Here is a 24,872-nt window from a genome sequence, read left to right as displayed (position 1 = left end):
TGTGGTCCCTGCTATTCACAGGGAAGGGCGGTGACGTCACTGCACTGGTAAGCCGGCTTGCACAACCTCTAATGTCGTCCGTATGCGTTCCAATATCTTCTGTTACAACTGTGACAGTGTATAGTGGGAGGCGCAGCGAGCACCGGTAAAAAGTCAACACCCCGGGTGAGAAGACGGAAGTGTACCGCCGTGCCTCGTAACCTCCAGGCTGGGCTTACCCTATTTAAAGGGGTCTGGCCTGGGAAAAAAAGAGCCGCAAGCACAGCAGCGACCAGACTGGACTTACCCTATTTAGCGGGGTCCAATCTGGAGAGTAGGGCGCGTAAGGCAAAAACAGTACAAGAACTTAGTGTGTAAAAAAATGTGTGTGTGGGCCTGTCCCGGTGGAAGTGAGTGATGGGACAGGCAAAAAATAAAAAAGGAAAGAAAAAGAAAACTTTACTCGGGTGCAATCCCCTCTGGGACTGTCGGTGTCAAACTCCCCCTTCTGGGGTGGCCCTGCTCGTCCCGTCGGGGGGTGTCCAGTGTGCCTTTACAGGACCCACCCAGCTGGGGCTCATCAACTAGAAGCCAAGACAGCTGGGACTACAAAGGCGAGGCATCACCCTTCTACCAGGGCTCCGCGTAATGTCACACAATTTTATTCACCCATTTTTACAAGGAGCCATTAATTGTCAATTTGGTGGATGGTAGCTGGTGATATTCTCCTTCTATGTAAGGTGTTAAGGTGTGTACAGTATGTCACTATACATGAGAAAGTACAGATGCTCTCAGGGTCTCATGGTGATATGGCCCATCCTGTGTGACTGCTTTTGGCATCTCAACAAAAAAAGTATATAATGGATATTACATTTCTAGATAGTCTGGATCTGAGAAGCAGATGGCACAAGCCATGGGTGGCAAATTATGCACATATCTGTCTTACAATTATCTATTCTCTATATCAAAGAATCAGGTACCGTTCTGACTCTAAATGAAAACCTTCAGACATAATTATCAGAGGCGAATCAAGCTCTTGAAAGAATGTTTTTATTATTTTCAAGCAACGCTTAATTCAAAATACAATGCTTTCTTAAACCTGATTTCCAGGGCTTGCCAAGGGTGTGTTTCTTACAAGTTTGGGGTTTATTCTGTAGATGTAGTCTGTCCTAACTCTGGAACAGAAGGAGTTTTCTTTGTATACTTTTGTTAATCCTTGTTTATTTGTTTTTTTTATTTAAAATGGGTGAAACTAGATAAATCTGAATATCAAAAAATAGAGGGAGTGGAAAGACTGTAGCAAGAGAATCACAAAAGCTTTGGCCAGGCACTTGATACATTTAATTTAATTTGCACATGTGTAAAGTAGTAATAATTTTCTACATGGGGCAGAGATGTGATTAAGAACTGCAGGAATCTACACATGCAATCAATCTTTGTTTTTATGTGGATTCTTCTATCCTCATCAAGATAATGTGGGGAAGCAGTAAAAATCCCAATAGACTTCTTGGGAATAAGAAAATAAGCAATTTGAACTAAAGGAAGTTATATTCAAGCTTTACAATGCACCACACTAACCTTATTTAGAATATTGCATCCAGTTTTGCTCACAAAACCATAAGAAGGATGTTATAGGGCTCAGATAAGAACAACAGTAATGATTTCTGGTCTCAGGGGAATATAGTATACCAACAATGTAAAGGATCTCTTCAGTCAAGAACAAAGAGCAAATCTGATCCAAGTGCATGAAATCCTAACAGATAAATAGTAAATATGGTTAAGTCAGTTAAGCCTTTTACACTGTATAGTAAAACAAGGACAGTTTTCTGTACCAAAATGGCTTCATGAGCCGAACTTTCAGGAGCATCTCACACAATCCTAATCCTCTATATTCCAAAAGTAACACACACACCCATCCTTTTTAATTTTTTTCCCAAGGTGGGATTCTATACTTCAGAGAGTTTTGATGTTCTGGAGGCCTGAAGACTTCTTATTATGTTGCCATCCAGTCAATGCATGGCCTGCCTTTTGAAGGTGTCACATGTTTGTGATCCTCTTGAGAGGAGAATTCTTAAAGTGAGGTGAAGCTAGGTTGAGCCAGAGCCACCAAACTACATTGCTGCGGAAAGCCTAAAAGAGGTGAACCAAGACACTACAGCAACTAGGCTCCATGAACCCATTATTGAAGATTAATGTGATGCAAGCTCTGAAATGGAGCAAAAGCTTTGGCAAATCTGGTCCCTTGTGCAGCTTTTTCTATGATGAAGCTAAGGATTAAATTACACACTGAGAGCTAAAAAGCTAATTAGGAATTTGTGATTGGTAGGATACTTGCTGTATTTGTAGCTTTCCCCATTTGTGGTATTCTTGAATTAATTACGTGGCTCTATAGACAGCCTACTGCTGAAGTCAAACAGGTTTGATTGTTGAATTTCAGGTCAATCAGATGAGTTGCGATATAAAATGAGATGTTGCTTAACATCCCTGTCAGCACAAGCATACTAATGAGCTTCTGAGAAACACAGGATTTCTAAATGGGTCCTGATTTGCGGCATCAGTTGAGTGCTCTAAAGCTTATTATAAATATTTCTGAGCTCTTGATCACAGCACGTGAAACCGTACAATTTTATCATTTGTAATCCAAGAACACAATAAAATGTGTAAACAAACCTCTAAGATTTTGGGTTTTGCTATTGTGTGGGAATTCAGTAAATGTGCACACTGTGACATTTAATGAGGGAGAAATATCATGGCTCTTAATTCTTTGTATTCTGGAGATGTACCATCAAACTCAAGGAATATGCACCATAATTCAGATGAGTAATTTACCACTCTGTTAAGTGCAGAGGGAATACTACTGACATTTAAAAAAATATATTGTGGTATTTAGGGAGATATTTAAGGTTAATAGTCCAACAAGTGTTTTATAGGCAAAGATTAAACAAGGACATATAAAAGAGCGCCTGATTTATTTTCATCACCTGATTTGACATGCACTACTTCTTCACTTTAAATTATAACCAATCCACACCTAGTAGCTAAGGTAAAATTCACTTCAGCCTATAACTACACTTTCTTTATGTATTTCATGCACCTTTTTAGTGGTCGTAGGTTAGGTAGTCATGTTCAGATGCAGCCATTATGATTATTGGTGGTTTAACTTGCATTATTCTTTTTTCCCCTGTTTCCTGCTCTTCAAAGTCTTGAGTCAAAATGCCCAGTTTGTCTCACACATCAGCATTTAAAAAATAGTGCTTTGGATCTTCATTGTGCCATGTCAGTATATTTAGTCAATCTAGACAATGAAGTATTCTTCATGGAGTGTGGGGCTTACACAAAAAGTGAATTTCTTAAGGCATGTTGTCAGTTCAGCAAATAATGGTCTGCTACGTGTCTTCAGTTTGTTTCATATTTTTTATTAGTTCTTCAACACATTGAAACTGTACTGCTGGCATTGCAGTAAAATATGATATAGATGAACATTAATATTGTTAAAGATCATTTTAGGTCACTCAACAAAAAACAAATAGGTACCCTATATTTTCCCGTATGTAAGGGTTTATGTTAATTATCTCTAATTTTCAAGGATTTTACATTGCCTAAAAGAATATCTCGGGAATAAAATGGTGAGGGCTATATGGCTGTTAATGGACATTGTGGTGGCTCTCCTCATATTTATGAGGCCTTAAAAAGTCCATCCAATATGGCTTTATTGTAGCTGCTATACATGGTGTAATTTTAAAGATAAAAGTTTATCCTAATTTCTTATATATAAATCGTGCTTGAAAGGCAACTAGGACTGTACATTTAACAGGAAGAACAAAACAGGTACAGATACAATTTACCTCTCAGTAAATTATGAACATGTAAAATGTTTAACTTTAGGAGTGTATGAGATTTTAAATAATATTCCTATAACATTCACTGTTTTCCTACAAGCAAAGCAGTCAAATCATGGATGTTTAAATAAATGAAATTATTTTGTATTGACAATTTCAGCAAGTGTTTGGACAACCCTATGAAGATTATTAGACAATATTCCTTTAAAACAATTTTAATTTTCTGATTTCACAGGCTCAAATCTAAATGCTACCGACAACATCTCTCTAGTTAGTGGCTTGTTCGGTAATTTATCAAATCTCATACCTCTTATAGTCTGATTTGTTTTGATTAGCAAAATGATTTTTAAAAGCATGATTGTTTCAAATTCAAATATTGTTCTCCAAGATTGTTTTTGGAAAAAAATAATTAAAAACTTCACTGTGAACAATATTTTACTGCCTTATTGTTTTATGCCTGAATAATTGATCCATTCAAAGTTTTGAACAGTCCTCTGTATTCTTCCAGGCAAATTCATAATGTTTTAACAGATATGCCTTATTTTTTTTCCAGGAAGCAGACTCAATAAGGATCTCAAGCAATATCTAAGTCAAAGGTTTCAGAAGTCATCTGCAGACCATGAGCTACAGCAAACCATCAGAAATAACCTTTATCGCCATGCTGTGCCTTGTGAGTATTCAGCTCTTTATCAGCTTGTGCTTCTAAAAGAACTATGTGTATTCTTACCAATAATAATGAATAACAATTGATTGTGTTTGTATAACGCTTTTCATAGTAAACATCCCAAATAGCTTCATGTATAGGGACAAACCCAATTCATCCACAACTGAAGTGCAGTCCCCACCCTGGTATCATGCCAAAGCCAAAACATTACATCAGGTTGAGACATGAACATTACTTCAACACTTAAATGGGAGCTCTAGGGAGCCACATTGTTCAAGCCCAAAGTGGAATTAAGACAGGACCCCAAAGTTAATACCCCTGATTTTACAAACAATGCCATGAGATCTTCAAATACTAAGTAGTCAGAACCTTTTTTGAATGTCTCATCAATGTGCCATCCTATGGCACAGTGCTCCCATTCACCATACTGTGGCACTGATTTGGAAATTCAGGGAGAAGAGAGCCACCTACTGGTCTACCAACACCATCATACACCATCACATAACGTGTTCAAGTGAAAAATATTATGAAATATTAATATTATGAAAAAAAGTATTTTTATGCTGTCATTTCTTATGTTCACTTTTTGGATTGTGCTGTTGTGCCAAATGAATCTAACATACTAGTGCCTAATACTTTGGATAAGTACAGCTTGTTCATTCGATTTGATCTTCTCAATCAAACTGATTCTGGTGCTGTGGTGTTTATTTAAATTTGATTTGATGAAACTGAGATGGTCCAGCACGCTCCAATCAATAACCCTTTGAAGTTTATAGGGATCAATGAGAGCAGTGATTAGAATCAGTAGTTCTTGTTAAAATGTGACAGCAGCTTGTGACAAATCTACTTCATAAGCTCAGATTTTAAAGAATCGACTCTAGTTTCCATTTGTTTCAGTGCTAGTCTTCTATTCCTCCTGAACGCATGTGACTAAATCCAGCTCAAATACATGAATCAGAAGCAGGACATTTTTTCAAGGCTGGATTACAAATGAATAACATTTTTTTAGAAAATACTTAAAGGAATTCCCACACAAAAGAAACATTTCACACCTGAAAAATTGAAATGAATGCCCATACTTCTACTTGACATTGTTTTTTCATTTTGTTTCCACTCAATTTGGAATTAACAATTATCTACAATCCCTGCAACTCATGGACACCTTCTCCTCTGTCACACCTACCTCTTTTTCGGACACCTATAATGTCCTTGTCACCTTTCATGAGAACTAGCTTCAGCTGAAGGAGCAGCATGCCTCTCAATGATGTGGCTATAAGCTTGCAGGCGTCTGGAAGTTCCTATTGTCTGTTCTCATCTGATGTCTACAGGGCTCAGCCTGGGTGAACCACAAGTAGTTTAGTAAATGAGTTACTCAGAAGGTTTTCTGCTTGTATGTATTTGTTGTGTTTTACAGAGGAAAATTAAAGATGTTCTTCCTCATTTTTTGATGAACTGTCTCCTTAGATTGCTGGGTTTAGAATGTAGTTTTGTGTTTTTTTTATTGAGATTTTGTATGCGTTTGGAGCACAGATGGAAACTCCATGAGACAAATCAGCCTAAGAAGTGGAGAGTCTTCATTTTATGTTCAACAGGAAAATTGTATTTTTGGTTTTTGTCTTTTTTACGCCAACATATAAAACAAGGAGTGATCTTTTTTCCCCCGCTTTCCAATCAAGGCTGTAACCATATTATTATACAGACCAGACCCCTCTTTAATCTGAGATCTGACCGTTTATACATGAAACAGTGATATGGCTACAGACCGGTACTATAAACAAGGTACTGAGTATTTCATTTCTAATCAAGCATTTTCCCATGAGGGCTATGGTCTGTGAAAAATCAGTCGCAAATCCGTTTCGGTCATTTTGTTTGCATTTTAATTAGTAGTTGCACCTAATTTGAGGGAACAGATAACGAATACAGGATGAAGGGGAGCTCATGGCAGCCTATCGACTTAACAGATGTCTAAACAAACCCTGTTGAGGACAGACCCACAGAGCTGTTTTATTAATGTCAACCAACAGTTAAATCTCCCACTATCTGGATGGCTTGACAGTCTTGCCGGGCGTGTTTTGGAGAAAGGATCAATTTCAAAATAAAAAGCTACTATAAATGTCTTGGTAGAGCATTATAATTGGAGATTGCTGTGCAACATCATTTTAATGACCTGAAAGCAAATCGCCATGGGCCTGGAAGCTGGCTTGTAGATTAATATTTGTTTTGTCATATTTTTCTGAAGTACATGTGACCAGTAAATCCAGGGCCCACAGACCAATCTCTAGCACTGTTGGATTATGATGTCTTGTATTTTGAAAATAGAATTCCCTGGCGATTATGTGGTAAACATGTTAGCTGCAGAAAATGTCACTCCAAATGAGCATGACTGAAATAGTCTGCTGAATAGTTGTATGTGTGCAGAGAGAAAGGGACTGAGGTGATTAAAACAGAGCTTGGATCTTAGAAATGCTTAGTCAGAGAGCCTTATACCCCAAAATCGCGCACACATTTTGTAAGGGCACTCTTATGGAAGATATTCACTAGCATCTATTTGCTGGACTTAAGAAATCGATCTGAAGAAAACTGAAAAATATAAAAGCAGACATTATTGGTTGTCTCCTTATATTGATTTTTTTTCAAATATGCCACATGAAGAATACATTTATAACAGCCGAGGAACACAGCCAATAGTGGCAAAATGCAAAAAAAATTTGGTCAGATTTTTGCAGATCTTCCACCAATAATTGGAATTGTGGGTCACCAAAAATATTTAAGTGGTGCAGCCTTGCAGTTCTTGGGTCCTGCATTCAGTTACTGGGTTGCCTTCTGTTTGGACTTTGGATGTTTTTTTAATGTTTTTGTTGCCTTGTTGGTGTTTCCTTCTTCATTTCAAGATGGTGTCAAGGTGGACTTTTAAAAAAAAACTGTGTGCATCTTTTTGTAATTTAACAACATCGGACATTATTGGAAGCTAGTGAATGCTTTTGCACTGTATGACGATTACTGTGTGATTTCCAAATAAAAAAGAGATTAATAACAAGTTAGGTTTTATCTTTAGAAATGTTACTGTCTGTCAGAACAGAAAGTGATGTAACCATGGCTTATTTTATTCTATCGCTGGCTATTTCAGTAAAGCAAACAATTTCAGAACTTGCCAGTTTTGGTGATTCATCTGTGTGTTTAAATGTAGGTCTGTTCTACCAGCACATTCTCAAATCATTGATGGTTGGAGGGTGGTCACAGGAAGGACAGAACTCAGACACTTCAGTTTTCCCAGACTGGCTTTATTCCACAGAACTGACAAGCTGTGACACACTGGTGGAGCCTGCTGTTAAATGTAGTTCCAACTCATTAGCTTTCCTTACCTTGAGGGCTCATAGTTCTACTGCTTCCTCCTTCCCTCCCTAACTTTTATTACACAGGATCAATGAAAACCAGAGTTCAGCATAAATGTGACTAGAGGCTGGTTTTGCGCTTTCTAAAGTGTAAAATTGTTCCCTGTCTGTTCTAGTTTCTTAGAAGCAGGGGCTTTGTACCATCATACCTTCAAAATCAATAAAGAAATATTATGTATATGTGAATTGTGTTTTTGAGCTATATATTCAAATCAGGTTGTCTTTAACACAACTCCCCAGTGACAAATAGCATACTATATACAATAACAGATACAATTAGTGCTGAATTAGTGTAGAAACATCTTCACTAAACCTCTAAACTGATTTTATTTTCAATACACTCGTGTTTAATCTATACTAAAATACCATCTCACCTTCCCGAAGTGTCATTATTTTAACACGCAATCTAACGTCCAATCTAACCTCTCACTTCTTCCCTATGCAAATCATAAGAATGGCATTTTATATGGAAAAATCAAATTCAATTTGATCTGAAATGTGTATATTTTGGCTCTGTTGGGCTGATGGGCTGAAGGTGTTGCCTTGAACAGACAATCTTGCATGGAGTCTTAATACAAGTGTTCATAATCCTCAAGGGCACTGACAAAGTCAGCCCGGAGGACTTTTGAAGAATGAACAGTGAAACATGAGCTAGAGGACACAAGCAGAAGTGGAAGTGCATTTTATACTGAGAACAGCTGCATGTCTTTGCCCATAGGGTTGTTGGAGTATGGAACAAGCTACCTAGCTATGCCATTCAAACTGATATGCTGGCTTCTTTCAAGAAATGGCTGGATGAGATCCTTGGATCAGTTAGATACTAACTATCAAACTCTAGATGAACTGAATGGCCTCATCTTGTTTATAAGTGCTCTTATGTCTTTATTATTCTTATGAAATAATTACAGTGGTCAACTCAGTGGCATACTGCTTCATTGTGGTGATTTGTAAAAAAGAATGAAGGGAACACTTAAAAGCAGAGCTCGTGTTAGTAGCTAAATGCAAATTTAGCTACTAACTTTGTAAAGGTGATATTGACTTACAGTGGTGCCTGGCTGTAGCATTGATGCCTAATTTTTATTTTTGTTTGTTTGTTGTTTTTAGTCTTGTTAAGTTCTAATTCAAAATGAACTTTGCTTACAGGTCTATGTTTCACATTTAAATTTAATTTACCTGCAGCCTATACTTTAAAAAGGTTGATATTGCTTTATATGATTCTCTTTTATAATATTTTGTTTGAATTAAAGAACTGCTGGAGAATGTTTTGCTAGTATTCCTTAACTGGGGTATAAAAAGTTCAAAAATTGAGCCATTGTTGATAAATCATTTTTGTTGTTAAAACCACTCTGTAACTGTTCGGGATTTTTTATTTTTCTACTGCAAGGTTATGTACAGTATTTGGACATAGCCCTTGTTTTCAGTTACAAAAAGCATAGGCAAAATGTGAGATCATCTTCAAACTGACTGGTGGAAGAAAGGACTTTCTCTCAAGGGCTTTCAGCAGCTCTGCAGAGAAGGAAGCTGATTGATTGATTGTAAACTTGTGAAAGTGACACATAGGGCTTAATTTTGCTGGACGTGGTGAATTCAGCAGCGTCGAGGCAAGGTCACGTGCCTGTGCTGCCGTTACAGCTGGCTGATTGGAGCTATTATCTGGACAGAGGACAGGCGGCGCAGCAGGTGGCACATGGCTGCTGTAGCTCAGACAGGCGTAGTGGGGGCTTTGTGTTGAGATTTGATACTGCACGCTACGTGCTCTGCACCTTAACAGGGCCTGATGTGAAGTGATGTTCAACGTCTCCGGCGTGATCATTTGAAGAAGCAATCAATACCATGGCCCTGCTTTGGCTGAAGTTCTCTAATGAATTCAGTAAGCTTCACATAATAAAGGCGGTGTGGGCTCACCTTGTTCTGAGGCAGTGATATACCCTTTGAACTCAAAATGGCAGTTGATCCACACATCCAATTGTGTATATTTTTCTAATTTAAAATACCGTAAAGTACCGGCTGCTTGTGTCTCAGGCAGAAACTGTTTGTATTACTTGGTTCCCTTACAGTAAAATTGGCAAGGCAACTATTTTTCCCAGAAAAGGCTGATCAGCTGATTTGGTCAACAGTGTTTGGACTTTAGGATTTGATTGCTTAGACTTAGCTTATTCATAGCTACATCTTGGACTTCACAGACAACTTAAATATGTGACAACTAAGAGTGTCTCTGCTGTAGTGTCTACAAAACTTTATTTTTTTGGAGGGGAGCAATTGAAGATGAAGCACAACATCATTAAACTGTGCAGCTGAATTAATAAAAGCTTATTTTCATGTCATTCTTTTCCAAATCCATTGAATATGTCAGGTCTTGGAATTTGGTGTGGAGTTATGGTCTGGTTGTGCAGCTGCTTCTCCTTTGTTTAGCACATCAATGGTTTAAATGCTTGCCCAGCAGGTCACCTTACCAGGTGGTTCACTGAGGGAAGAGTGCTGGGACTTCTGGACATGAGACAAAATAATAATGGAGACTTGATACGTACATGGTTTAAAGGAAGAGTTTGAGTACTTAAATTCTTCTGTTTGACGAAAGTAGTGGTTTAACAAATTTAAGTCTAAAGCTTTATTTTTATTGCTTTCACATTGGGTGGTAGTTACAGAAGAAAACATGAATGCTACGAGCGGTATTGCACTTGCAGATGTGCTTTTATCTGAATTCACAAAGGAAAATAAAAAAAAAAATCCTTTTAGGAAACGATCGAGTAAATGTAAGAACAAGTATACTACATAAGTGCAAAAACAATTTTTCAAGCTTGGATGTTAAATTTAACTGAAGCAAATAGCAAATAGTTTGGGCTATGTGTTCAGGGGATGGAAACAAAATGGTTGAATAAATGAGCCCCAACAAGAGCCCATGGAATAAAATAGGAAAATCAGAGGCTGTTACAAAAGAGGTTTGGAGAATGTTTAGTTTGCTTTGCTTTTGTTCAGGAACCACACAATGCCTCTCGGAATACAAACACATCTTTCAGAGACTTGCCTATGATGGGAATATAGGCTTGCATCTCCAATTGTCATTTTTTTCTCAGCTTGACTCATACAGGTGCTTGTTGATAATTCCAAACCCCCTATCGGAAGAGCCAGCAGGAAGTGGGCATTGCAATGGCATTCTCATTTTTTTACACTTCCAGCCCAGCTACAGATGGGCATTGTTGTCATGTGTTGGAAATGTCACCATCGGCATAAAAGGCAGTCTGCTGCATTTTTTATTTTGCACCGTCAGCTGCTTCTGCTAGTATCCCCCCCCCCAACAAATCCCATCCCACTTTCCAATCTTTTTTTTTACTTCCAATCTTTCTATCTGAGTGGCAGCCGCCCTATCGGAACTAAGCCCCTTTACCCCACACACACACACATTTTACGATTCCTGAAGCTTCTATCTTTTTTCCTCCCGACTGGAGAGCCGGGGATCATTATTCAAGACGACTTTCTGTTTGTAGCTCACAAAGGGAGGATTAATCTTTCATTTTGGGCTTGCATTTCTGAAGATACAGGCAAGTGAGAGCTTTTTTATTTCTGTAGACAGCAGCCCATTTCATAAATGCCTTTAATGTATGCAAAGCAAGTTAGATGTCGGTGTTTGAGGTGGAATTACTTTGGGGCTTGTATATAGGCTGCAGGCATGCAGGGTGGGGAAGTGGAGGAGGAGGCGGCACGTTCAGTCAGATTCAGCCCAAAAGGACAGATGGCTAGTGGTTGTGGTGCTTTTTTTTCCCCCTTCTAATTCATCCAGAAGGCATTATGCGAGGCCCACTGGTATACAAGCCTTCTTTTCACTCGGCTGGAGACGGGTGTGTGTATGTGGTTGAGAGGGGGCGGAGGGGAAGGGGGTCATCAGCCACAAATAGGCTGAGATCAGGTCCAGATGCCACCAGAACAAAAGGTCTTTTTAACAGAATGCAAGGAGGAAGCGTGGCGCTTGCATTGTCCTCCCTCCGCATTGCAGGTTAGAGTTGGGGAGCTAAATTTTAATGAAGTACATTCCGCAATGTAATGGGGCGAGTAGATTTAGTTTTTGCGTTCATCGTTCCTTTATGGGGGGAAAAAACCCAACAACAGCCCCATGTTATTGAGGTTGGAGGGATTTTATTGAATGAAAAGGATTGTACAGCCCAGGTAGTTTAGCTAAAAACGGCAGAAGAAGAAATTGGCGAGATTTCGTGGTGCATGTTAATGATGTTATGCCAGGTGCTGAGTGGCTTCAGGGCTGTGATGTTTGTGCTGGTTCCAATCCGGTTTTCAAACGGGATTCTTAATATAAATGAAATACCTGTATAATGAGATAGGGGTGTCTCATTCTTCCATTTACTAAAATGGCGAATAATTGCTGATCTTAACGGGAAACAAAATGAGGCTCAATTAACATGCTGGAGAGTATTTGTTTTGGAGTCAGACAGCACCTTTGCTGAAGTTCTGACATCAATGGCTGATTAGCAAAATAAGGCATTTCAAAACTGCCGTCGCCAGTCATATATAATTGCTATACTTAACTGGTAAGGAATTAAACCCAGGAGGGAGTTGGATCACAAGAAGAGTCTAAGGCAATGTTAGTTCATTCTATGTAATTTTATTCTGTGATTTTACCAACATTAGCATTCAGTATTTCCATGGCTAAATTGATTTAGCTACATATCTGAAGAGTAGAGTTTTCCTGGTTCCATGAAACCACAAGAAAATAGATTAATGAGCCTTTAAGTCCTTATCAGGACCTCATTGTTCGAGAAATAGGTCGTCTTCCATCTAAAATAACTCAGAAGATGAGCATTACTTTAATTGCAGTGCAAAGTTTTCTACTTTGGGAGATTTTGTTCTAATTATTAAAGTACTAAAGGTTGCAATTGAGAACAGCGTGCGAGCATTATTTTTTATCCTAAAACAAATGCTTAGTGTTTCCAAAAGAAAATTGAAATGCAGTGTATGCTTTAGAATTCGTTAACCTGTGGTGAAAAACCTTCCTGATTAATTAAAATCAAAAGAAAATACAGCATCTTTTGGAAACTACTGATATGTTACAAAATTAAATTTATTTTGCTTTGTATTAGCTATTATTTTGAGCTCTGTACTGTAAATTGAACGACCTTAGGGATCTCAAAGATTGTCCTGAAAGAAGGGGAAACTTTAAAGGTTACAAATGAGAGCAGCCATTTAACCCATTTGTTTTACCCAGACTGCTGAATTATGTGAAAACAACAGTTATATACTTGATTTTCTCAGAAAAAAACCTCCAGTGGATCTTGTCTTATAATTAAACAGTTAATACTAGTAGCATTATTTTTTGAAAGACCTATTTCAGTTAGATTTTATACAGTACCATAATACTTTGTTTGATGTCTGTTGCATCCAAACAGTTATGTTTTATACTCACAGAGACTTATAAATGACATCCAAACATTAAATTACATTAAATTAACTTAACATCAGATAAAAGACATGAACGGATACACAGTCTTCACCACTCCTTTAGGAATTCACAGCAATCCTACCAGAAGTTTAATTCATCCACAGTCACATAAACAATAATTGTATTTATCTATAAACCAATACTCCTTTATCGTGAACTCCTTTATTAAGTAGTTTGATTGAATGTAGGATTAAGGGATTCCCCATTTTGTTACATCTGCATTGAGGGACCCTAATAGACCCCTAAATTGTGGGTCATAAGATAGTGGGATTTCTATAAAAGGTATCCCTAACCAGAGGAGCTTAATATCCCCCTTATTTATGTTGTGTTCTTGTCAAGAGGTGTAAAAAATGAAATGAGTTTCACTCCACAACACACAAAGTGACTTTTGACTTTGGGTTTCACCACATCTCCCTTTACATATGTTTCATTTGTTTCATATTGTTCCATTGCTGTGCTCTGAATAGAATTGTTCTAATAAGAATTTTTGTAACAGTTCAGCAAGTTTTTACAGGGAGAGCGTTTACCTGGTAACCTTGCCTTCTGCTCCAGGGAATATGCTTCAGACTAAGAGATCTCTCCTTTATGTGGTCTATTAGATACAACATACTGCTATGTAGGACAAGGTGTAACTATGAGATTATGCTCAATAGAGTAGAATAAAGTAGAATGACATGCAAAGTCATACACAAAACAGATTGCTCCTTCAGGGTGTTTGCTTTATTTTTCATTTGTGAAAGATTACATGAAGCGATATTTCATTGTAATGGTTTTATGTACCACTGTTAGAGTGTGCTATCTTGATGTTTATGGTGCATCATCACACCACAGAATGATGTGGTTCCATAATGCACTTCACATTGGCTTTCCTTGCAGTTATTACCTTATTGCATGGAGAGAAGCATTCAAACATTTTATAAGCATTAATAGGAAGACCAAGGTTTAGTTTGGTCAAGTCATTTTCACTGACAATCAAATAGATTTGTGATGACAAGTAAGAATACACTCCACATTTGAATGTCATTTGTCTTTAGTAGACATCTGTGATGGGGAAAAAAAGATCATAAATACATTTATTTTGTGAGAAGTCAAATACCTCAGCTTATTTTCCGTTAAATTCTGAAGTCAAGACCTTGAAGACCTTGGCACTTGTTGCACTTACAAAAGACAAGCCATCAAATGCCTACAAATTGACAACAAACCTGTGGGGAAATCATTTTTCCTAGTAAAGTCAGCCATATTTCAGTTTTATCAGTCAAAAGATCAGAATAGCTCCAGTGGAATCCACTATTACATGATGGGCGATACTACATTCAAACCAAAAATTGAAAAGAAATTCGTTAACAGATAAAAACATGAAAGAGGAATGGAAAAGTAATCATTATATAAACATTCAAATCTTTTGCTTTGGCAAACTTAATTTAGATACACCAGATTACTTGTTGAATTACACAATTGGTTGAGTGGTCTTGTTCTGTGTGCAATAATAATGATTCACATAATTTCAAACTAAACATGCCTATATCCGTAATGTTCCTCAGTTACGTAGAGAATTCCAAGCAAAGAGTAAGGTATGAAAAAGAGATTTTTTAGGGATCTGTTGAAGGGGTAATGCTGTATAAAGGCACAGTTCAGGAGAAGGATATGAAAACGGTTATAAAGACCTTTGATATCTCTTTGAGCACAATGAATTCAATGATTACGAAGTGGATCAGACTGTCCCTCCACACTGAGCTGCCAGGCAAGGAGAAACCTGGTGAGGTTTATCACTGTAAGGCCAACATTGACTTCGAAACTGTGCAATAGCTGAAACGTGAGAAAATATATATGGCTTAATAATATCCTGGTCACTCCACAATGAGGACGTACATGGAACAAATAAAAAAAAAATGTCTGAAATTCTGCATGGGCTTTGTAACCGTTGTGGTTAGACAGATCTGGAACATCATGGTCTAAGTGCAACCTGATTGCTCAGTCAACACATTTCTGACTGGTGGCAGTATTATGTCACAGTTCTGATTTTTATCAACAGGGACTCAGAAGCTTATCAACTTTGATGGGAACAAAGATGGCAAGTCTTAAGGGAAACCTTGCCTTAGACATAAAACTGGAACAAAATTTTCCCTTTCAGCATGACAATAACCCAATGCCCCAGGCCAAAGCAACACTGGAGTGGCTGAAGAATTAGAAAGTGAATGTTCTTCAGTGTCCCTCTCAGAGTCCTGACTCTTTTTTGTGGAAAGACTTGAATGCTGCCTTCCTTAAGCAACATGAGACAGCTTGAGCAAATCTGCCAAGAAGAGTGGGTATAAAATGTACCATGTCAGTATGCAAAGTTGGTTGAGATTTACCCACAAAGACTTGCAGCTGCAAGTTCTGCCAGAGGTGCTTTCACCAAATATAGACTCATACAATCAACGTGTTTTGTTTTTTCCTCCTGTTTTATCTGACCATTTACCATAACTTACCCTTAGAATACCTCAGTTTGAACATTCAGATTTTTAATAAAATAATAACTAAAAATGTGTATGTGTCATTTTCTAATTTCTCAGAAAGGGACACCATAGAGTCAGAAGACTTTGGAAAGACACTGTATAAGTTTTACAATTGTAATTTGAACTACTGTGTGTCAGTTTATCTAAACAGATGTTTTGACTCCCTTTTTTGTGTTGTATTGACAATACATAGAAAACAAATCTCCACTGTGGATTTATTCTAGGAGTATTCTGCATCCACCTTCTGCCTGTCTGTGTTTTTTAAGCTGGAAATCTGCTAACTATAAGATTTCAGTTCAGTTTGCCCTCAAATGAAATAATCTTGCACGTCCTCCCTGACTGAAAGCAATATTTAGTTCACTTTCTTGGCCCACGCTTCAACAGAGTTTGCCTGATGTATATACAGTATATCAGAGTGACAGCAGTAGGTCACATTCATGAAGAACTCACTGCAAATCCATGGCCATTCGGACAGATATTTATTGTGTCCTGAAAGGTGTTAGAATTGGTTTGCTGGCAAGATAGGAAAGATGTCCAGTTGTATTGAATGTATTGAACTGCCCGTCTATCTAGAACACCTGAGTAGCACAATTGGTTACTGAGTTTAGACTGTTGTTGTATTTGTTTATGCTGCTAGATAGCTAGGAAGAGACTTTTTTAGGTTTGAAATGTGCTTTGTCACGATTAAACTTTCATGGGATTGCTTCACATTAAAAAGAAAGTTTTATCAATTGACATTGAACATCATGTGCTCAGCATGTCAAGTTCCAGTTCTGGAATCAAAAAGGAAACAGTTTGAAATTGTTCATCTTGCTCTCTGCTGGGACTCAGCATGATTCAATTAATACTGTGTCATCCAGCCCACTGGAATGGCTGGCTGATTTTCTATTTATAGGTTGATGCTTTTGGATGAAACGTAGTGGAGATTCAGACCTATGTGAATTTCCACTAGATAGAGTGATTGAAATGGAAGAGCAACCGGTAATCAAGTCTGGTGGGTGGAAAAAGGAAGAAAATAAATAGAGGTATACAATCACTGCTTCCATGCAGACGGTCAAGATTCAACAGTCATTTTTATTATTGTAGATGATGCAACCGGGTAAAAAAAGTTGCTCCTCTTGGGTACTCCCCATATGGTTCACTGCGTGTGCTGGATGCTTGGTAATATCTGACTGAGGATAGAATTCCAGGTCTCCCCCCCAAACACTTTAGCTCTCAGGGACTCTTTTAATTGGGCGAAAGAAGCCTAGATCCAGAAGAGATACTTGGTGGTCACAGGCTCTTTGAGTATTTCTTGCCCTGCCTTCCAGCCTACTGCTTCCCAGTCCTCATGCACAAAACCAGAAAGTTCAAGAAAGGATAACTGAGCTTCCTCAACTGGCCATCACGATCATCTAGCCTGAATTCTCTCAGAAACATGCGGATACTAGAAAACACACCATTTTGAATGCATTCAAATTCATATACATTGACAGTCAGGGAACAGATTTCCTCAGAAGAGATACTAACAGCTTATCAAAAGCTGCACAAATCCTTGCCCACTGAACTAGAATTATAAGGAGAACAATTAATTAGTAGTTTCGCTTGTTTGAATAATTGTTCCATGAGATTATTTTTACAATGTAATTGGGGAAAAAACTAAGGTAAAACTTGGATATTATTTTTGTGAAAGGACATGCTTCTGTTGTAAATTATGTTTAACGCCTATGATCTATTGGCATGTTTAGGCTGGAAAACAATTTGGTAAGGCTTTGATGAATGTGAAAAGAAAGGTGGCATTTCTGTGCCCTATATATATGCCGAAGTAAATAGAGGAAATTGCGTCTACACTGCTAAAAGTAGTAACTTTACTTTTCTTTTAAAAAAACTCTCTCTTTAAAAGTAGTATCAAGCCACATTATTTTTAGTTTTGCAATAGTACAAATGCTTCCGTATTTACATCGTATTAATATCTTAACATAATTCAAAATACTAGTGGTTAAAACACAAGGGAGGCAGAGATGGAAAGATACTTTTGTATTTTCTGGAGTGATGAAATGGATAATTAAAAATTCGAACAGTAACAGACAGTTTCACTTGTACGGCACCTGTCCGTGAATGTGAAAATCTGTTTTAAGTGTCAAGTGTATTTTCACGTTTCTCATATCAGTGCATACATTTGCTCATTTTTAATATACATATTTCATAAAACCATTACTAAGATTTAGACAAGATCTAATATAGGTAGATAAATTGGTAAATTTTCATCCTAAATGTGAAAATGTAATTTTAGTCAATAAGCATGTCACGGTTAAAATCAGGTAAATTCACCCTACATGTTGTCCTTTGTATTTAATTTCAGTTCAGATATACAGTATGTGTAACTGATTTGATTAAGAGAAAATGTTTTCTGTTGTACTCAGTGCTCTCTCCCTTGTGACAGATGATTACAGTAGTACAGCAAATTCTTTCTGCGTTTTCTACTGACACTTTTTTAAAGGTGAGAGGAATACTAGTGAGAATACTATTCTGTTTTGTAAACAATTTGAAATTCAGTTTCACAGGGGTCATATAGTTTGTTCCACAGGTGTGTCATTTAGAACTTATATAGTGACTGAGTTGCAAACTTTGTACGCCTGTCAAACTAGATTCATAGAGATCTTTTGAGTAAATAGATTCACAGGCTGACCTTTTTTCTGACAACCACAAAGAAGACATGAGTTGAGATATGGACACAACAAACAAAACCTGGGAAAATTATGTTTTAATGCACTTTGTTTTCTGTGTTAAAAATATAAAAAACTAAACTTTTTTCCCCAGGAGCTTTCCAAAATGTTTCCATGAAGCTGAAACTGAAGTCATTTAACAAAGTACATTAATAACAAATTCTAATTTACAAAGACATCCTAGAGACCCATTTATTTACTTAGAACAATTCGAGCAAGGTACCTTGATTAAAAGTAAAACAGTGTCCCAAATGGGATTTGAACCCATGATCCTGTGCTCAGGAGTCTAGAACCTTGAGAACAGCTCCTTGCTGTTTTGAGTGGTATGAGTAATACAAGAGGGTTAATCAATAACCACATAAACTGGAAAAAAAACAATTGAGGGCAGCAAGTTTTAACTTTTGTTGTGCACACATTTGTCTTACAGTTGATTTTTCAAAACAAGACAGGCCAAAAACAAAACATTGCAGAAATGCCGTTGTTTTGAAATTGCTTTTCAAATTGTTTAATACAGCAAGGCACAGGTCATGTTCCCTGATTTTTTTTTTCCATTTTCCTCTCTAAATAAATGAAAAAGTATTTTTGGCAGGGCAATTGTTTGCTGTATTTTATTAGTTGGTCCATGATGTCTGAGGATACTGTACCTTTTAAACCAGCAAGGAGCCCCTGGAGCCAAGTATTGCCTATTTCAGTTTCTAAAACTGTTGCATTCTGAAATTGTTGTGAGGCATTATGCAACAATATTCCTTTATTTTAAAAGCCCCTCCACTACAACAATATTACTAATGCCCTGCTTCCTCCATGTAGTACACACGCAGGGTTAAATGAAAACAATGAACCTATATGCATGCAGGACCTGTCCAGCCAGCTTTATCTCTAAATCTCCTCCAGGCCTAATCCTCTGGAGGCCCATCATTTGCTTTTGGAGTGTTGATTGCCAGGGTCACATGACCTGTGAGAGGGTGATGCGAATACCCTGTTTATCAGAAGAGCATTTGTGTATGTCTGTGAGTCTGTGCAAGAGAGAGAGCGTGTGTGTCTGTGTTGAGGTGGGCGGGAGCATCGGGGGACTGAGGGGCAGGAGACATTCGCTTCAGACAAGAGCTTGTGTGTGAATAGCTCACATTGGCTTAGCTTCTAAGCTGGGCAGGAGGACTAATTTGCTGTGCTTGTGGGCTTTGATTAAAAAAAAAAGGCTGCTGCCAGTGCTTGCTCAGATGCAAGTGGATGAGACTGGGGGCTGATCTACAAACCAGGAGAATAATTCTTTCTAGATGAAACCTGCTGTAGTGTATCCTGTTTGGGTTTTCCTGCAGGAATAAAGGTGGAAGCCGCTCCTGAGGTATTTATTTAGATTTTTTTTTCCTGTTTTCATTTTGTGAATGCTGGCATAGGTGTCCAGGATTTGATGAGGGTAAAAATCCGGTGGGTTATCTTTTAAATACTATTCTTGAAGCAGAAAGCATCAATGCGGGCTTATGCAGGGCTGTAGCATGATGAGCACTGTGTTTGTTCTGTGATGGTGAGGCATTGCTGTGCATCTCTCGTTGTGAGCTGGACTTCCATTTGATATGAGGAATGAAGTAACCCAGTTAACGTCGCGGTCTGTTGCCATGCTTTCTTGTGTTTGAGGCTATTATCTTAAGCCCCGGCTTGCTGACTCTTGTTGGGAAGGGTATATAGGATGCTGGCACGCTTTTCCTCTCTTGCTCTCTCGCTCTGTCTTCTGTCCCCCCCGCTCCCCCCCATTCTTCCCTTGCTTCTGGGTTTCTGCAGCTCTCTTTAAATGGAAGATTTAAAGCTTTTTTCTCTCATCCTCCTTGCCTTTGCTTTTACTGAAAGAATAAAAAAAAATTAGCGAGGTTTCTGGATAATTAAGCTTTGAATTTTGTTTTGTAGCCTCTAGGGATTTTCTCCCAATCCACCCCCCCCCCCCTTTTTTTCTGAAACGTTTACGAATAAAGCTGAGGCTCAGCTGTAGAAAATGGAGAACCGTAAAAGCTTGGAAAAAAGGCTGGCCTGTTGTGTTGGACTGTCATCGTGCTGGTTCCTTTTCTGGCACAGCTCCTCAGTGAGCCACACTTGGGCTCCGTGAGGGCTGTACCCCGTGCCTGTCGAAAAACAGGTCCGTGAAAATGAGGGAGCAGGGGGAGGCAGTGGTAAGCCCCGTGGGGTCGAAGAATTAACCTGAATTGAGAATATGTAGACTGGAAAATGCTGGAAATTACAGACCTTATTGTAGATTGTCTGGGGGGATTAACCCCTTCCCTGGACAGATGGTTTTATGGCGGTGATGTGTGAGGGGCTCCAGTTCCCGTGCATGCCTGCTGCTAACATACCGATAAGAAAGGGTTCCGCTGTGCAGTAAATCGATACAGTCTGAAGCCTTTCCCATACATGACAGAAAGAAACTATAATGAGGAAACATGGCATCATTGCTCAGAGCATGTTCAGAAACTGCACAAGCCCTTGACTAGCTTTGTCTCCAAATCTGCCTTTTTTAGCATTCCACTTTTCCGGTCTTCTTCCAAATCCCTTTTTCCTCAGGTCAGCTGAAAAATCAGTTTTCTGTTAGGCACCACTACTGTATATTGTTTATTTTTACAAAAAGAAACAAAAGGTCTTTCCTTTTTTTTATTTAGAAGGTAAATTATCTTTATAGTGAAGTCAGTGAGCATCTTTTGGTATATATTTAAGACCATGTGATAAAATGTTCATGTTCCATTTAAATGATTTTCAAAAGTTCCTGTGTTGCTTCCCGTTACTCTCTGGTGTTAATGCTTTAGCATTTACATTTTCATGATCATGCTGTCATGCAAAAGTTACGTAATGTAAATAGATGAGGGCAGTTGAACTCAATTGTTCAGCACTCCATGGGTTAAGAGTAGCAGATGTTAGAGAGCCAGCTTTTGTTAGACATTGTATTGTGGCTTTCCAGACTACGGACTGCAGATGATACAAGTTTTGCAAAGCTGTTGGACTTCCCTGGTTAAGTCTTTTGTCTGCAGTAATTTAAAAATACAAGCTGGCTTCTTCATTTCACCACTTGAAGCATGTGTGCTACAGAATGCACAAAATGTGTATATAAAATTCTAATACATGCATGCCTAAAGGCACAAGATTTAGGACAGTTGTTTTATGAAAATATTGTATTACAGTAGATCCAGTAGTCTTTGTAACACATGGTAATTGATATCTGAGATAATGCATTTTGACATACACACTTCACATTATATGTCATTACCCTGCAAGTTAATAAAGGCTTTTTTTACATTCTTAAATAATACTTAAATACTTAAAATTAATATAGTAAAATTGTGGCATACTGTTTCTGTCAAGTCTATCCCTTTTCCATATACAAAATAAACATTTAGTCTGCAGTTCCTCTTATAAGACATTTAATGCTAGATTCAGATATCATAGTTTCATCCATCCATTATCAGTAAGCTGCTTATTCCTGGTGAGGGTCGTGGTTACCCAGCGCCTATTGGAGATGCACAGGGTGCTGGCTAGATTGGACTATACCCTAGATGGGATTGGTCACACACAAGGACAGTCTGAAGACACTAGTTATTCTAGACTACGTATCTTTGGGAGGTGGGTGGAAACTGAAGCACCTGAAGAAAACCCACCCAAATGTAGTGAGAGCATGCAGCCTCCAATCTGGCATTGAGCACAAAAGCATAAAGCTGTGAGACTGTGAAGATCACCTACTGTCGTCATAGTGTCATGTGTACAGGAAAAGGTCACAGCCGGCCAGCAGACAATGTGGAAAGCAAAACAGTTTGCCTGCTGACTGCCAATATTTTAGATTTCTGAAAGTCGTGGTATCTAGTCCGCTGGCCCATATTGAGATCTTTTTCATATGTTCTAAGATGAATCAATGTTACATATTGCAAGCAGCACATTTTACGTTGCTGTTGCTTTTCAAAGATCTTGTCCTGGAAAAAACTGGTGTGAGTTTTCATTATGGAAAAGGAAGCTAATTGTTTTGTGCATTTTCGAAAAAATGAACAAAAAAAAATAGTGCCAAAACATGCCTCTTTTTTGTTGTTTTTTGGTAATGTTTTGGGGCAACATTTTTTTGTAGGTTTAAGGATGTAAATTAAGCATTCTGTCTGCAGTCACCATATTCACTCCATGCACTGCACCTTTAAATTAACATGACATTTATCAAAGGGAAAGTTATGGAATCCTTTACCATCATGAGCAGAGCCACAGTAGAATCTTAAATACACCCAGCCCTGCAGAAACTTGTATAGCTTTGCTGTTGCATTGTGTGTGCTAGAAATAGCAAGTCTTATTTGCCTGACATTATTGTTTTAAGATATTTTGTCTGCATAACAGCAGCCTCATTCTCAGTCATTGCAGATAGCTGAATTTGCATAAAGTAAGGAGACAACTAAGAACTTTCCTTACAGCACCAGGCCTCATCTCCTGTTAAACTGCAGCTGTGCTTTACCATGTTGAGTACTCAGTGAATGCTGAGTGGAACAAGCAGACAGAATTGCACTGCATCGTCTGTGGATCACAGTCATGAAATATTAAATAAAGCTTTGCAGATAACAGCTTCCCTTCTAACTTGAATTAAATACTTTCTGTAAAGAGGAAAAAGACAGAGACCATTTTCTTTTAGTCTTTATATATTTCTGTTTAACCATTCAGTATTTGATAAAACAAAGTATTCTGGCCAGCAGTTTGTTGTTCTTCAAATTCATTGTCCATTATCTCTTTACACGTCTTTTATTTGTATTATAAAACCATGGGGTACCTAGCTGTGTTTTTGTGAATCTTATGTTTTATATATTTGTAGATTATTATCGGTTTTATTTTAGATTTAAATTAAGGCAATGCAAAAAGTGTCAACATTGGACCAAATACTTTCCTACCAAGTAGCATCCTGCCACGTTTTGTTCATATCTATATTTTTTTAAATTGATCAATACTACATAATTGCATCATTACACTTTGAATCCATCAACATTAAGTCTTGCTTTCAGATGGATATAATGACTTAAACTGTATGACCTCTGAATAACCCATACCTTAAACAGCTGATCAGTAAACCTGTCCGTCCGTCTGGATAATGGTTTCCTTTTCATTATCTTATGGTGATGGTTGTTGCAGTGCTTAATTTACCTGTGTCAATGGCCTATAGCATCATTTGCAATATTGGCTCTGCCAGGCTCGGAATTCTCAATTGCCTCAGTCAATATTAACGTTTTAATACATACCAAAAGCATAAATTATTCAAGTATATCTTCCACCATGAGTCAAACCTACTTATGATTTGTAAGAACAAGAATGGCTAGCACAGACCATTCACAGATTTTAGTTTCGAAGAAGAGCATGCAGACATCTTGGCCATGATCTGTCAGTATTATACATTCTTTTGTGTCACATATGTATTGGTTGGCACATCTGAAGTTTATTTTCTGAAGTATTTCTGTTTAATGCTTGAAAACATCAAGTGAGCTTGCACAAAATGCAGATGGGTATGCTGCTGACGGCATTGCTATGAGACTTCTTAGTGGCATAAATACAACCATGATTATAAGGAAGAATTCAAGAAGAAAGTAATCTATACACTGTACACCTGTCTAAATGTCTGCAGCATTGTGTTTTCCCCATCACAGAGTTCAATATGTATTCTGCAATGTAAGCTCTGCTGATTCTGTGTTTTTAAAATAATGTCTTTAACCTCTAATCATGTTAATGATATATTTCAAATAAGGAAATCACATCTGATCTAGTTTCTCAAAGCTTTTTGGTGCTTTTCATTTTATGCTCTTCTGATCTGGAATGTCTCACATCAACAACTCCTGTACAGTGTTGGGAGATAAGCTCCTCCATACTGCCCACTGATTCAACCCTTCATCTTATGGCATGCTGCGTACTCCACAGTGATACTCAGGAGAGTTGATGCTGATTAGACAAATGTTGCTTATCTTGCCAATGCTGTTACAAGCTTGCAAAAAGTCTCAGGAGTCACAGTTTTACTGCAAGAGCCCTGATAAAGAATGACCCCCCACCCCCATACTCTACCCCTCACAGTGCTTGACTGAATTGTATACTACTGCTTGGTGAATCCTGGTCATTGTCAGCTAGTGACCTGACCCAGGGCTTGCACATTTACTAGTTTTACCACTCATGATCTTTAAGAAAGGCCAGAGAGGATGATAATCCTGTAAGAATAAAGACCATAAAGCAACTTATGCCAAATACATCTGTTATCGAGATCCATATTGTAGGTCATTGGGATACTTTTTGGGCAATTAGAAAATGGGGACTCCACCCTCAAACCAAAAACTCCAGTGTAGATAAACTTAAAAAATGAATTTCGCTTCCTATT

General features: G+C 38.0%; 1 protein-coding gene across 10 annotated transcripts in view; it reads left to right on the top strand.

Annotated features, from left to right (window-relative positions):
- magi1b (membrane associated guanylate kinase, WW and PDZ domain containing 1b) overlaps window positions 1-24,872 on the top strand; it is a 189,774-nt gene that overhangs the window by 91,413 nt on the left and 73,489 nt on the right. For all 10 annotated transcript variants that reach the window (XM_069189345.1, XM_069189344.1, XM_069189348.1 and 7 more), the window contains exon 2: window positions 4,372-4,488. In XM_069189345.1, coding sequence (XP_069045446.1) covers window positions 4,372-4,488 — 117 coding nt within the window. The remainder of the gene's footprint in view (window positions 1-4,371; window positions 4,489-24,872) is intronic.

The sequence above is a fragment of the Lepisosteus oculatus genome, chromosome 4, assembly GCF_040954835.1.
Source record: "Lepisosteus oculatus isolate fLepOcu1 chromosome 4, fLepOcu1.hap2, whole genome shotgun sequence".
Classification (NCBI taxonomy): Eukaryota; Metazoa; Chordata; class Actinopteri; order Semionotiformes; family Lepisosteidae; genus Lepisosteus; species Lepisosteus oculatus.
Note: the sequence above shows the minus strand (reverse complement) of the source record. Positions and strands in the feature narration are given on the sequence as shown.